General features: G+C 39.2%; 1 protein-coding gene across 3 annotated transcripts in view; it reads left to right on the top strand.

The window, feature by feature from the left end:
• LOC111652342 (tripartite motif-containing protein 3-like) overlaps nt 1-12538 on the top strand; it is a 22231-nt gene extending 9693 nt beyond the window's left edge. The window contains exons 1-14 of one of the 3 annotated variants that reach the window (XM_023402588.2): nt 5-119; nt 4454-4629; nt 7003-7132; nt 7668-7778; nt 7922-8073; nt 8361-8541; nt 8831-8932; nt 9095-9193; nt 9611-9763; nt 10073-10451; nt 11119-11222; nt 11329-11496; nt 11655-11823; nt 12471-12538. In XM_023402588.2, coding sequence (XP_023258356.1) covers nt 4484-4629; nt 7003-7132; nt 7668-7778; nt 7922-8073; nt 8361-8541; nt 8831-8932; nt 9095-9193; nt 9611-9763; nt 10073-10451; nt 11119-11222; nt 11329-11496; nt 11655-11823; nt 12471-12523 — 1947 coding nt within the window. In that variant the 5' untranslated portion in view covers nt 5-119; nt 4454-4483 and the 3' untranslated portion in view covers nt 12524-12538. Of the gene's footprint in view, nt 1-4; nt 124-4453; nt 4630-7002; nt 7133-7667; nt 7779-7921; nt 8074-8360; nt 8542-8830; nt 8933-9094; nt 9194-9610; nt 9764-10072; nt 10452-11118; nt 11223-11328; nt 11497-11654; nt 11824-12470 lie in introns of those variants that run through there. The other 2 variants (XM_023402589.2, XM_023402590.2) reach the window with 2 other exon arrangements.
• Nucleotides 12539-16278: the final 3740 nt, after the last annotated feature.

Below are 16278 nucleotides of genomic sequence, written 5' to 3'. Positions count from 1 at the left end.
GGTGGGGGGGTGGGCCTGCGAGCTTGAGTCAGGGCGTGTGCTGATTCTCCAGTGTTACTCTGACTTTACACATTTCTGCCATGGAGCGTTCTACACTGATCTACTCCTCTCTACTGACAGTAGGTAGTCTCTCCGTCATGTCTGTGTGCGTTTGTCCTCATGTTCATGCAGCACACCTGCGCATGTATGACTTTGACAGTATCAGCTCGGCTGTCACCATAGTGACGTGTGTGAGTTTGTCCAGGCTGTCGGCACATATCCATCAGGGCTGTACAGGTGCATGACGGTGAGCGGGGAGCAGATGGGCTGATACTTTTACTGTGTTCTTTTCCTTTTCCCGATGAAACTGTCTGTCTCTCCGTCCCTTCTCCCTGCCCTCCTGCTGAACTGGGAAGAACGACGATTAATTTCCTGTCTCTCCTACTCCACTTCTTCCCCCTCCACTTCATTTCCACGTGTGTGTTATAAGAGATACACATGAGCTGGGAGGATCCAGTTGTACAGTGAAGCAAGAGCAGGAGTTTTAGAGCTGAATGAGACAAAGAAAGTGAGGGGAAGAATACTATTACTTTGTGTCCTGTTAAGCCTGCAGTGAATAGACGCTTTGTGTTTGAACTCCACGGGTGTTAGCTTTTTGTCACACGCGAACCTGCTGCAATCATGCACTTAAAACACACACACACACACACACACACACACACACACACACACACACACACACACACACACACACACACATACACTGTTAGTCGCACTTGCAAGCACTGTAATCCTGAGAGTTCGGGGAATTACTCAAGCTAAGGTCACCAGCAACATTACTGCTGTTATTGTTGTGTGTATAATTGCCAGGAGAATTATAACACCTTTCATTTTGATGGTATTAGTTGACAGCTCCCTGCAGGATGTGTCTGCTCATACATCACTTTTTGAAGCTTCCTGCAGTCCTGCCTGGGTTTGGCTTCATCCCACCCTGCTGCTTTTAACTGCAGAGGCTAAATTTCGCATCTGCACGTCTTCACTCACTCTTCTGATTTAGCCAAGCCTGTCAGTTAACTGGTCATGGTTACTTTAAAGCTTCAAAAACTAAGCATTGTGGCCCACTTAGGAATTAAAGCAGCCATGAATGAAGTTGGAACCACGGTCGGCTGAATACATATGCATAATTCATGTGCATGCATGACTCTCACGTGTGTCTGTTGTTGCATCATGTATGCATGTTATGTTTCAATCAGCCGGACTGTTAAGAACATACAAGTGCTTTGTAAAACTCTTAAAGCTTTCATGTGTCAGTCAAACTGTAAGTTCAAATTTCCATTTTCTGTGACTGACACTGACCAGATGGTTTAAGCTTTTGTGCTTTTCTTTTCATCCCAGTGTTTTGAGAAATACTTCTTATTTTGAGGATTTATTCTTATGCAGAATCTTATTATTACTGTGGCCACCCAAAAAGAATGTATTTTCAAACACAGTCAGCAGTAAATAAACGGACGCCAGCCACATCACTCTCCAGCAGTCCTGAGACCCCTGGTCCTATTTTAGTTTCGCTGTCATTGATTCCCTCGCCTACCCATTAATACATGTGTCTAAATTTAGACAGACGTCATCACAGAATGATGATATTAGTATCAGTGTGTTCTAGCACAGACAGAGAATGGCAGGGAAGTGTGAGAACTTTACTGAAGTACACAGAACATCCTGTGGTTGATCGCTCTTTAATTCTACATTATGTGGAGAGACATTCGAACTTCTTTTCATCAGAGACAACCAGATACTCTTGAAATGGCGCTTTTACGTGCAGGATTTATTCAGAACAATGCATATTTAGATGTAGACAACACATTAGCTATTTAGCCTCTGATCATTTCCATCAGACACCCTGCTTGTCCCTAACCAGCGTGTGATTGTGACCTTTAACCTCCCAGTCAAGAGACTGTGTGTCACTGGACCCTCTTTGCAAAGACTGGAAAGATTCTGCCTGGTTCTTACCCACCCTGATCATGTGTGTGTGTACGTACTGTATGTGTGTGTGTGTGTGTGTGTGTGTGTGTGTGACAATTGGACATGAGCAGAGATGGGACATAGGGGATTGAGTGTCGTATTAGAACCAGCTGTGACAGATGCGCAGACAGGGGGAGAGTCTGGTGGGGGATGATGATTATCAGTGTGTTTGTATGTGTTTTTGTGCCTGAGTGTGTGTGTCCTTGCTATTGTTTATGTAAGTGTTTATGTTCATAACTACTGTATATCTTAAGGCCAGGTATGTTTGTTGGAAACACACGCTACTATCCACTCATCCCTACAGTTATATGAGCGTGTGACTACATGTCTGTGTCTGAAACATGAATAATACATGTGTTGACCTACTGAGAACGTTTGGCTGGACTACATTACTTGAGCTAGTTAGCAACACAGATAAAAATGGCATGCATAGTGTTCAGGAAAGGTGCCATTTGAAGCCTGAGGTCAGGTCAGGTCTGTGTATCTCAGAACTACACACTGTGATGGCCTTTTGTCACCTCTCACAAAAAAGCCAATGTTGCAAATGGCATGCTCACATTTTGTTATTCAGACTGGATATTTTTGCATTGCTAACACCTAATCTTTCCACTGTCTTATTTCACATTCACACACTAGATGCATGTTAGCAATGGGAATATGCTGCAGTAGCATCTTCAACATACTGCTGTAATTGTCACGCCATATGTGTTGGGGCTTGTGCTGATGAATGTGTAAGTGGTGTAAGTGTGTTGCTGGGCAGAATATCCATACCTTGCAGCTGCAATTCCATAATGGAGGAGATTATGTAAGGCATGGGGCTCTTCCGTTTTGCCACTATTAATAATAAATAAACTGTCAGTGACATGCATTGCAATTTATTAGGTGTGTTATTTAAAATGTACATGTGTATTTTCAATGCAGTTTGAATTAGAGCCAGCATGAAAATATTTGGTAACATTTAATATACAGTTCTTATTAAAGGTCCCATATTTACACTTTTCCATTTTATTTGAAGTTTTAATATCCATAAGAAGATGAAGACCATCTGAATGTAGTTTAACATCTCCTCTCTCAGGCTTCTCTCTGGAGCTCTAGCAACAACAGGTCAATGGGCCAATCAGAGGAGAGGCTCTGAGCCTCTTTTCTGATTGGCTGACTGTTTTCTGAGTGATCAAATAAAAATATAGCAGATTTCGGTCAGAGAAACCAAATCCTGCAAGTTTGGATGTTGCGTCAAGGGTGGAATGGGCTTGGGTCACGGCTGAGAGCGATGACTGCTTTGTTGTGACATCACAAAGTTACAGAAGTGCTGGCTGCAAGTTTTAAGGCTTAGTTTCTGAATACAGGCTGTTTGTGTTTCTCTTTGGACCTTGACACTTTCACAGTATTAATATAGAACCTAGACCTGCTTTCTAATCAAAAAACACATGGACATTTCACTTTATACAATATGGGACCTTTAAACAATTCCATACACTGATCTATTATCCAAATTTAAACAAAACAGTGCCAAACCAGAAAAATTATAATGCAGGATTATAACATACCATCACTCACAAACGGATGCACAGGTCCTTTAATACACACTGAAACTAAATAGAACTGCTAGATCAGTTATTTGTAAACAGGCTCATATGTCTAAAGACAACAAACTTTATATGTAATTATACAAAAAATTATATATATAATGTAAATCTATGTGTATGTACATAGATTAAGAAAAAAAACCCAATTATTTTACTCATGTTGAATTCTATATTTTATGGTAGCACATGTGGCTTGATCTTGAGAATCTCTGGTACTGAACTATTAACTAGACCTCACTAGTGACTAGCAAATATAGACAGACTGACAAACACAAATAGAGGGAAACACAGACACTACCCTGCACATTCTGCACATTCATTCAGTCACACGTGTGTACGAGTGAAGTGGATGTAACTGTCACAACAGGTCCGGTGCATCAGGAGTGTGTATTATTCCTGGTATGGATTTGAGGACTTGTGTGGCCTGGAAAACCTGTTTTAATGCATTATTTTTTTAGATCTGTAATTAAAAGGCATGTCTTTAACTACTGACTGCACTTAGTGTTTAGTTACGAAGCCTTTAGCCTCCTTTATTTTCAACTGTGATGTTCAACAAGTTAGGCACATGATGATTCAGGTTTGTCTACATCTGCTCCTCTCTGTTACACTCAGCGCTGGTGCATGTGTCTGTTTCACACAGTTCTCCTTCAGCTGGCTTTGTCTGGCATTAACCTAGAAATAACACCACAACAATGGAGACATTTTTATACTAATCAAGGAGTTAATCAGCTTTGTTCACTTTGGTTCCTGGTACCTCCTGCGGGAAGTTTGCTGAGCTTTAGCGGCAATGAAAGTGACACTCAACAGAAAAGCTTTTATAGGCATATATAGGCAAATATTCACACTTTTATCTTTTTCTCTCTCTGCAGGCTAACTGCTGTCGTTGTTCGTGGCTTTAAATGTCCTCTGCCATGGCGAAGCGTGAGGCTGGGAGCACCAGCCCTGTGGTCCGTCAGATAGACAAGCAGTTTCTGGTCTGCAGCATTTGCCTGGATCACTACCGCAACCCCAAGGTCCTGCCCTGCCTGCACACCTTCTGTGAAAGGTAACTAATACTTGTGCTCTCTTATTGAATGAACGCTGGCAAAAGCCTTAATTACCCACAATTCCCTCAAGCTAAATCTGACACAAACCCAAGTCTCTGCACACCCCTGTTCACACCGTCTGCTACATGTAGCTTTTTGTGACCATGCAAAGAAGGTGGTAGAACACAAGCTTCACTGTGGCTGTTTTCCCTGCCAGGACTTATCCTCCCTGCTTATTACTGAAGAATTCTTGTCATATTTACATGTCCCATAATAGAAGAACCTCATCTATTGCAAATCCCTACCCGCAATTAAACAGCTCAGAGCACTTCTCCTCACCGACTCCACTGGGATAAGTGCATTCCTTAGCATCAGGGACCGTCAGTGACTGCAGTCTGACAAAAAGCCCCATTGTTGGGAGATACATTTACAATACTTGAATTTGCAGTTCCTTAGAAAGACGATACCCCCTCGGGCGATACTTACTGCAGTCTTTTTGTGCCGAGCCAAGCTGAGGAGGCCTTTGGGAAAGTTTGTTGTGGGTCAGGGTGGGAGGATGGAGAAAGCAGGGATGGGCGTGTTGTTAGGTGCACAGGATAACCAGGATTATGTTTCAAACTGGTTTACTTCTAAACCTATCATCAAACAAATATTTATGGAATAGTTTTGAATAGCCACACAAAGTATGGGATAAATTCTTTTTCCAAGCAGGGGGCATTGAGGGGCATTTGCCCACCAGAAAGCAAGTTTAATCCCCGGTTTAACTGGATGGCATGTGATCTGAAGCCCTGCTGAGGTGAACAGATTTTTGTCTGGAACTATACATGATGTAGCCAGAAAGATGTTTTAATACTGAATGGGCTGATGTAGTTTTAGGGGTTTTAAAGCTGAGCTGGCAACCGCTGCTGGGCCTATTGTGATTGGTGTGGTCTGGTATCACTTTTAATTTAGCTTCCTTTGATTATCTGTCGTTAATCACGTAAACTTCCAGCACATCTGCTTATGAATCTATAACAATGTGTGATCAGGATCGCCTCAGGTTATCCTATTGAAATTATGCCAGAATAAATTCTATCCTCCTATAAACAGGGTCACGTGGCCTCTTGTGCTCATACTCATGACTGTTGGACTTTAAATTAGCCAGTTAATCAATTAGACTGACAGAAAATGAATAACGAATAAAACAGTTTTGGTTATTGATTAATAGTTTTTCTATTTAATTTGTTGTTTTTCTCTGTTTTATATCATTGTGAAAAAAAAAACATATATATATATATATATATATATATATATTTATGTTTTTTTTTGTTTGTTTTTTCACTGTTATTGGAACAAATATGCAGTTTAAACAGAAAACAGAAATCTTTTTCTAATGTTCTCTAAACAGGTATTCCGGTAATTGCAAATCTAAAGCTTAATCAACAATGAAAATAATCATTACAGATCATTTCACCATATAAGTGTTTGAGCCTGTGGTCGCCAGCTGGCTGTGTGCGTGTGACAAAGGAGCAGTGTTATAGTGGTGTTGACAGAGCGATAGGTATAGACCAAGACTTTAGTTAAAGCTCTCAACAGCTCATGACTGCACTTCACCAAAGCCTGGTTGACACAGGCCTGGTGTGTTGTCATAAATTAAACAGGCAGGTGTTAGTATGTAGCTCAGCCCAGACAGCTGCCAGACCCCCCTGTGTACAGCAACAGAAACTTATCCCCGACAATGACCTCAGGTTGTGTTGCAGCATTAACCCCAGTATCAGTGATCACAGAAGCTACAGATAAGAAAAAAAATAAAAAACAGTCAGGGGAATGCGGTGTAATCTGCATATTGCAGCTGAATTTTGCTGACTGTGGGTTTGGTTCAGGTTTGAAGGTGTCTTATGTTAAATTGATTGCCTCCTAAGGGCAACTGAGCCTGAACATCCTCAGCCTTTAGGGGCTGGTGGGATAGATGTAGATGTGTGACTGCTGCCAGGATGAGGCTCGGGCCTAGTCACATGCCACACGCGCATAAACATACGGGCCACACACGAACATATACTCTCCCCGAAGTCTTTTGTCTCGGTGCATCTCTGTCAGGCAGATTGGTTTGCCAGAAATTCACTTACTCAAGGCCTCAAACTGTGGGTGTTTTCTCCTGAGGCTGCGGGTTCTGTGTATCGACTTGGATTTACACTTTCCCCCAATTTGTTGTGACAGCGGCACCGCTCAGACGCTGTTTCTCAATTACGGTGATAAGGTGACAGCTCTCCCTCTCTAGTGTCCTCTCATTCTCTCTCTGCTGTATCCATAAATTGAATATGACTAATAATTATACACAGAACAGTGCAAAAGAATCACATGGGTATATCTCATACTCTAACTCGTGCTTTCTTTAACTTGTTCTCCCTCCTCAGTTGTCTCCAGAACTACATTCCCCCAGAGTCTCTGACGCTCTCGTGTCCAGTGTGTCGGCAGACGTCCATCTTGCCGGAGAAAGGAGTTTGTGCTCTACAGAACAACTTCTTCATCACTAATCTCATGGAGGTTTGACTCTTAATCCTTTTTTTTTTTTGTTTGTTTACTTCAAGTCAGACACAAATGTTTTAGCCCGACAGGATTTTCAAGTACGTTTACATGGAACAAAGGAAGAAACGATTATGAAGTAAACAACAAAGCAAAGATTATTAAAAAGCAGTTACAGACAGTACTGAGCCAGAGGGTTTATGTGTGTTGCTGATGCTGTTTTTGTGAGAACCACTCCCAGTGTTAAACAAAGGGAGGACATTTTTTCAGACTGAGGTCATTCAGGACAGTCCTTGCTTCTTCAAGAGGCTCTTTTTAGGATTTGTTTACCAGTGCCACCACTTCAATTCTGGCTGGGGACTTTTATTAAATATCCCCGCTCTCTGCTCTTGTTTCCTGTCAGCTATTAACTGTCAAATAAAAGAAAAAAATGTCCCCAAAAACACTAAAAGAAAAATGGAAACAATACAACACCAGGCCACACAGATGGTTTTCTTACAAGTCTACTGCTCATTACAAAACAGCATAATGAAGGTTCAAATGTTTGTCCGACCAGGTCCTTCAACGAGACCCAGAGTGCTCGCGGCCGGAGGCCTGCAGTGTCCTGGAGTCAGTCAGTGCCGCAGTTGCAGGAAAACCCCTCTGCTGCCCAAACCATGAGGGGAAGGTGGGAAGCTCTCAGCTCAGTCATCGCCTCTTTTGTTTTTAGCAATTATTAATGTGCAAGTGAAAACTGAACTTAAACCTATCTGCAATTCCCAGCAAGAATGAGGGAGCTTTTCTTTTTACTTAGTTTGTCTCCCTCTGCAGGTGATGGAGTTCTACTGCGAATCATGTGAGACGGCCATGTGTCTGGACTGTACAGAGGGCGAGCACCGGGAGCATGTGACTGTTCCTCTGCGGGACGTCGTGGAACAGCACAAGGCTGCGCTGAAGACACAGCTGGACGCAATACACAGCAGGTGGGGAGCTTGATGCCTTGATAAAGCTTTCAGAATATATCCTTCACATCAGGTGTTTGGGAGTTTAGGCATTTGGCCCAGTTTGCCATCAAATGTCACCTGTGCTGTGCTGTGCCTGGCGTGTTAAAACTTGGTACTGATTATAGTGACTCATGTTCATGCTCAGCAAAGAATACGTTTTTGTAGCTTTCTAGCTACTTCCTCATCAGATTATCTTTTGATTTTTAATTTAATTTTAGTAAGGATTTATAAAAGTTCACATTGTGCAATCTTGTGCGATCTTGCAGGCTCCCTCAGCTGACAGCAGCCATCGAGCTGGTGAGTGAGATCTCTCGCCAGCTGAATGACAGGAAGAATGAGGCAGTGGCAGAGATTACCAGCACGTTCGAAGAGCTGGAGCGGGCGCTGCATCAGCGCAAGTCGGCCCTCATCACAGACCTGGAGAGCATCTGCAGCGCCAAGCAGAAGGTTAGCATGTTATATATATATAGAGTATACAGTATATGCTCTCACATGCATGCACATGCATATTTCTGTGCACTTGCATCTTTGCACACTCATAGTCAGACACACAAGCGTACACATTCATACGAACATGTCACATTTCTCACATTCCTGTCAACAATACTTAATATTATAAAAGACTCTTAATCACCTCTTTTTATATATTTCATCTCATCTCACATTTTACTCTGACCTGTTCTCCTCATCCACTCGCTCTTCTGTGTCCCCTTGTATTCCACTTACCTGAGTGCAGGTCCTGCAGACCCAGCTCTCATCTCTCCTTCAGGGGAAGGAACACATCCAGAGCAGCTGCAGCTTTACAGAGCAGGCTCTCAGCCACGGGAGTGCTACTGAGGTGCGCTGACAGATTGTAATTTGTTCAAGCAAGCTAGCAAACACTTAACAACACTTATGGGAGCCAGCTATCAAATATGATGCAGCAGTGTAACACAATGGGAGCTCTTGCCAAATGATGTATTAAAAACTGACTTAGAAGACAATATGTGTCTCTTGCAAGGTGCTGCTGGTTCAGAAGCAGATGAGTGAGCGGGTAACAGCGCTGGCCCGACACGACTTTCCCGAGAGACCACATCAGAATGCACACCTGGACTGCCAGGTATCGCCTGCTGCTTATACTGATTCAAACTGTTTCTCTGCTTTTTACTATTGTGATCTGACTGATGTTCCTATATGGTGACGCAATGCAATTTCTAAGCAGTTCTTGAGTCTATTTTTAACATTTTTTTCTCCTATTGAGGGTGTGGGAGTTTTTCCATGTTGTCACTAATGATCTCAAGTTGTTCTGTGATGTGTGAAATGTTGATGTTTATCGCTGGAGAATATAGACATTAAAGCTGAGTTAATTAAGTTTTTACATCCAGCAGATACAGAGCAACATGAACATCCCAGTTGTATTCATGGTCATCTGATGGCTTAATATTCACTTTCCTTTTAACTGGTTTGTTTTCCACCAACTTTAGAAAGCAGGAAGTTATTCTACAGTTGAAAATGTTGTGTATCTTGTGCGCTGCAGGTGGAGACTGAAGGTCTGCGACGCTCCATCCAAAACCTGGGTGTTCTCCTCACCACAGCAGCTGTAGCTCACACCTCCGTCGCCACAGGAGAGGGCCTCCGCCATGCAGCAACCGGGCAGCACCACACCGTTACTGTGACAACAAAAGATAAGGTACTGTCTTCATGTCATTTAGCCTCACTGTCATTTCCTACATGTGTAAAGTGAACCATGGAGAACAGCTTGAAATTTAATGCCATTTTTAGCTTGTTTTTTGCAAGTTATTTTATGGTGGAGACTCTTGTAACCAAGGCAACTAATGAGGATATTATTATTATCAAAAATAAAATCTTTTAGGAGCTTGTGATGTGTCTGTAGAAAGTGCTGCCCTAGATGCTGCGCCCATGTGCATCATGCTTGAACAACAAGAGATTTTTTATTTTTTTGTTGTTGTGGAATTGAATGAGTGACCTCTGTCTGCAGGATGGCGAGCTGGTGCGGACAGGAAACGCTGTTTTAAAAGCAGAGATAACGTCCGTTGATGGGAACCGCGCTGCAGAGACAGAGGTAACGGACAATAAGAACGGAACATATGAGGTGGGCTACACGTTACGCTCTGAGGGAGAGTACTCCTTCGCTCTGCTGCTGTACGGCCAGCCGATACGCAGCAGCCCGTTCCGCCTGCGGGCAGTGAAGCCCTCAGATGTGCCGCAGTCTCCGGATGACGTGAAGAGGAGGGTGAAGTCTCCCAGCGGGACAGGGGGCCACATACGGCAGAAAGCGGTGCGGCGGCCCTCCAGCATGTACAGCACCACCAAGAAAAAGGAGAACCCCATTGAAGATGAGCTCATCTACAGAGTGGGTAAGACGGCTGACCACATCTAGGAGAGGATGTAGACATATGTCATAGCAGGGAAAATACTATATTTCCTCTGTATTTCCTGTATTTGTTGTTTTAATTGCAGATCAGGAATGTGTAGCATTACCACAAACTAGTCTCTGAACCATAAAACAAGTTTTTAGATTGGCATTCTCACTTCCTGGCTGTTTTCAGTTCATGCCACTGGACTGCAGAATGAAAATCAACCTGCTGAGACCTGACAGAAGGAATGACATCCACAGAAAATCCAGTGTATTCACAAGCTATGTTGTCAGGAGATCACACCTAGAAAGCAAACAACAAGCAAACATGGATGATGTGTAAAGGATAATAAGAATTTGCTGGTAGCTTATTTGCATTATGAAGAGTTAGAGAAAGAGAGATTATGTAACTTCCACAAATGAATGAAAGTGTAATTTTTTCACTGTGATTGAGTACCTGGCTCAGGCAGGTTTATGCAAGTTCATTTTTGAACTGTACTGACATGAAAAAAAAAAACTCAATTTACCTGGAAGGTAAAAGTCAAGTTATGCTTTGTAAAATGATCAGCATCAATGTATGAGCCTTTGAGGAAAAATGTGACACACTGGAACTAAGGTGAAAATATCAAATGGCACATTTACTGAGTGTGTAATTATTTTTCTTTCAGGGTCCCGGGGCAGAGAGAGGGGGGAGTTCACCAATCTGCAGGGAATCTCAGCCTCTAGTAACGGCAGAGTGGTGGTGGCTGACAGCAACAACCAGTGCATACAGGTGAGGCAGACGCAGAGAGGAAGATGCATGTAAGGTGCAAACATGTGTGGGTCATGTAGAAAAGGAAAGTACTGTTGTTAATGTCCTGTGATGGAACTGATTACAGGTATTCTCCAATGATGGCCAGTTCAAGATGCGCTTTGGGGTCAGAGGTCGGTCTCCGGGGCAGCTGCAAAGACCGACAGGCGTCACTGTGGACATGAACGGCGACATTGTTGTGGCTGACTATGACAATCGTTGGGTCAGCATCTTCTCCTCTGATGGCAAGTTTAAGGTGAGGCTGCACTGTCTCAAAAGCTTTTCTGAATTCATTAGGTGAAACATAAGAAAATAAACATTATAACATAAAGAGATAACGATGGTTTAGAAATTCTCTCAATGTCCATTTCTTTCTTTCCCTGCTAAAATCCTCTCTGTCTTACACCCTCCCAGAATAAGATCGGCGCAGGCCGGCTCATGGGTCCTAAAGGTGTGGCTGTGGATAAGAATGGACACATCATCACCGTGGACAACAAGGCCTGCTGTGTCTTCATCTTTCAGTCCAATGGGAAGCTTGTGACTAAGTTTGGAGGCAGGGGGACATCGGAGAGACAGTTTGCAGGTGAGAAGGAAGCATTAATACGTCGCAACAAGACGGGAAGCTCACAAACAACACCCTCTCGTTCACTGGCACTATCTGTCACTGGGGCAGCTGTGTCTACCAGCTTTTTAAAGTAAATCTGTCATGATTAATGTATTTAAAAAAATATATGGCAACACAAAATATTGTAAGGATAATATTCTGCAACATGTTTTGCAGCTTGCATTTTAGTGCTTTTTATATCTCTATATAAGCACTCATTGTGAACTCTCTGACTAACAAAGGTGCAGTTCACAGTTATTTTCTTTCACCTCTATAATAGTTAGCTATTAGCTGTGCCTATCTGAGCATGAAAGTAGGAAGTGAGGCAATGGCCACATCATCAGGGTGTAAATATGCGATTCTCCACTCGATTCTTTGGTTTGGTTTGTGCTTTTATTGTATTTCTGACTATAGACTGAAGTGTTATGTTGTGATTACATCCTCTTTAAAAAAAATATAAGCCTGTATACACTTGTAGGCAAAGCCCCCAGGCAACAGAATCCCCTCACACACTGTGCCTGTGCTGACCACCCTACTCTATTTTCTTCTTTCTTCTTTGCTTATCCTCCATCTCTGACTACATATTTTTTTTCTTTCTTTCTGTTCTTCCTGTTTTTCCAATTCAGAAAAACTTGGCCCAAACTTAAATAAATCTGGCTCAGTTTTCAGTAAGTACTAAGTGTGGCCTTGCTGCAACCCAGGGGCGTAGGTTTGGTCTCAACATTGGTAGGGACACAACAACACCGCCACCCCTCCAAAACAAAGAGATTGACTTTTTAATGCTGTCAACCTAATGGTTTATTAACATATAAGATCTGAATTTAGATTCAGAAATGCCCATACGCAAATGTAATATAATTATATATGTTAATAAAGTTGCATTTTACTATATTTCATATATTTCATATATGTTATAAACTTATATATATATTATATATACTTATATATGTCATTATAATATATCCTCTTATATGTGTGTATCCTCTTATATGTGACACATATGGTAACATCATTCTTGATATAGAGACCTATATGTCATTTATATGTCATACTGTATGTCATAGTATAGTATGGCATAAAAAGTCATAGTATGGGAAGGCAATAGAGTTGACACTTAAACTGATGTGCATATTTTTGGGCTGCCCTGGGTCCGAACCCAGACTCTTCTCACTCAAAACTGTGAGGCAAAAGCTCAAAAAACTACACTACCATTCCAAACCATAAGCAACATCATAGTATGCTAGGGAATGAAAACTCATGGTATAGTAAGGCATGAAAATTCAATGTCATACTATAGTACTGAATAAAAATATAAACTATATTAAGTCAAAAAAAGTCTTAGTGTGGTAAGGCACAAAAATGTCATTGTATACTAAATCATAAAAAATTTCATATTATATTTAGGCATATAAACGTCATAGTTTAGGCTTAAAAGGCTTAAAATATCATACTATAGTAAGGCATGAAAGTCATAAAAATGATATAGTGTAGTATGGCAAAAAAGTCATAAAAACGTCATAGTATAATAAGGCATAAAGCGTCATACTATAGTAAGGCATGAAAGTCATAAAAATGACATAGTATAGTATAGCAAAAAAGTCATAAAAACGTCATAGTATATTATGGTATAAAAAGTCATAAAACGACATAGTATATTATGGTATAAAAAGTCATAAAAACGGCAAAGTATAGCAAGGCATGAATTGACATAGTACAGTAAGGCATTAAAAGTCATAAAAACGACAGTATAGTGTGGCATAAAAAGTCATAAAAAGGTCATAGCATAGTATGGCATGAAACGTCATACTATATTATGGTATAAAAAGTGATAAAATAGTTCATAGTATAGTAAGGTATAAAACGTCATAGTATAGTAAATCATAAACAGTCATAAAAACAACATAGTATAGTATGGCATACTGTAAAAAGTCATAAAAACGTCATAGTATATTATGGAATAAAAAAGTCATAAAAACGTCATATTATAGTAAGGCATATAACGTCATAGTATATTATGGCATAAAAAGTCATGAAAACGACATAGTATAGTATGGCATACTGTAAAAAGGCATAAAAACATTATAGTATATTATCGTAAAAAAAGTCATAAAAACTTCATAATATAGCAAGGTATAAATTGACATAGAACAGTAAGGCATGAAAGTCATAAAAATGACATAGTATAGTATAGCAAAAAAGTCATAAAAACGTCATAGTATATTATGGTATAAAAAGTCATCAAAACGGCATATTATATTAAGGCATAAAATTACATAGTATAGTAGATATAATAGTGTGGCATAAAAAGTCCTAAAAACAACATAGTATAGCATGGCATAAAAAGTCATAAAAACGACATAATAAAAAGTCGTAAAAACGTCATAGTATATTATGACATAAAATGTCATAAAAACCACATAGTATAGTATGGCATACTGTAAAAAGGCATAAAAACATTATAGTATATTATCGTAAAAAAAGTCATAAAAACTTCATAATATAGCAAGGTATAAATTGACATAGAACAGTAAGGCATGAAAGTCATAAAAATGACATAGTATAGTATAGCAAAAAAGTCATAAAAACGTCATAGTATAGTAAGTCATAAAAAGTCATAAAAACGACACAGTATAGTATGGCATAAAAAGTCATAAAAACGACATAGTATAGTATGGCATACCGTAAAAAGTCATAAAAACATCATAGTACAGTAAGGGATAAAAAGTCATAAAAACGACATAGTATAGTGTGGCATAAAAAATCATTAAAACAACATAGTATAGCAAGACATAAATCAACATAGTACAGTAAGGCATTAAAAGTCATAAAAACGGCATAGTCTAGTACTGTATAAAAAGTCATAAAAACGACATAGTATAGTATGGCATACTGTAAAAAGTCATAAAAAACGACATAGTATAGTATGGCATAAAAAGTCATAAAAACGACATAGTATATTATGGTATAAAGTCATAAAAACTTCATAGTATAGTAAGGCAAAAAATGTCATAGTATAGTAAGGCATTAAAAGTCATAAAAACGACATAGTATAGTATGGCATGAAAAGTCATAAGAACGACATAGTATAGTATGGCATAAAAAGTCATAAAAACGACATAGTATAGTATGGCATAAAAAGTCATAAAAACATCATAGTATATTATGGTATAAAAAGTCATCAAAACGACATATTATAGTAAGGCATAAAATGACATAGTATAGTATGGCATAAAAAGTCATAAAAGAATGACAGTATAGTAAGGCATAAAATGTCATAGTATAGTAAGGCATTAAAAGTCATAAAAAGGACATAATATAGTATGGCATAAAAAGTCATAAAAAGGTCATAGTATATTATGGTATAAAAAGTCATAAAAACGACATAGTATATTATGACATAAAAAGTCATGAAAACCAAATAGTATAGTATGGCATGCTGTAAAAAGTCATAAAAACATCATAGTATATTATGGTATAAAAAGTCATAAAAACTTCATAGTATAGCAAGGCATGAATCAACATAGTACAGTTAGGCATTAAAAGTCATAAAAACGGCATAGTATAGTACTGCATAAAAAGTCATAAAAACGACATAGTATAGTATGGCATACTGTAAAAAGTCATAAAAACATCATAGTATATTATGGTATAAAAAGTCATAAAAACCTCATAGTATAGCAAGCCATAAATCAACATAGTACAGTAAGGCATTAAAAGTCATAAAAACGGCATAGTATAATACTGCATAAAAAGTCATGAAAACGACATAGTATAGTATGGCATACTGTAAAAAGTCATAAAAACATCATAGTATATTATGGTATAAAAAGTCATAAAAACTTCATAGTATAGCAAGCCATAAATCAACATAGTACAGTAATGCATTAAAAGTCATAAAAACGGCATAATATAATACTGCATAAAAAGTCATAAAAACGACATAGTATAGTATGGCATACTGTAAAAAGTCATAAAAACATCATAGTATATTATGGTATAAAAAGTCATAAAAACCTCATAGTATAGCAAGCCATAAATCAACATAGTACAGTAAGGCATTAAAAGTCATAAAAACGGCATAGTATAATACTGCATAAAAAGTCATAAAAACGACATAGTATAGTATGGCATACTGTAAAAAGTCATAAAAACATCATAGTATATTATGGTATAAAAAGTCATAAAAACTTCATAGTATAGCAAGGCATAACTCAACATAGTACAGTAAGGCATTAAAAGTCATAAAAACGGCATAATATAATACTGCATAAAAAGTCATAAAAACATCTTAGTATATTATGGTATAAAAAGTCATAAAAACTTCATAGTATAGCAAGGCATAAATCAACATAGTACAGTAATGCATTAAAAGTCATAAAAACGGCATAGTATAATACTGCATAAAAAGTCATAAAAACGACATAGTATAGTATG

Source organism: Seriola lalandi, unplaced genomic scaffold (genome assembly GCF_002814215.2).
Source record: "Seriola lalandi dorsalis isolate HSWRI2012SDOR001 ecotype SW California unplaced genomic scaffold, Sedor1 jcf7180002053944, whole genome shotgun sequence".
Classification (NCBI taxonomy): Eukaryota; Metazoa; Chordata; class Actinopteri; order Carangiformes; family Carangidae; genus Seriola; species Seriola lalandi.
The sequence above is the reverse complement of the archived record's forward strand: the minus strand, read 5'-3'. Positions and strand labels throughout refer to the sequence as shown.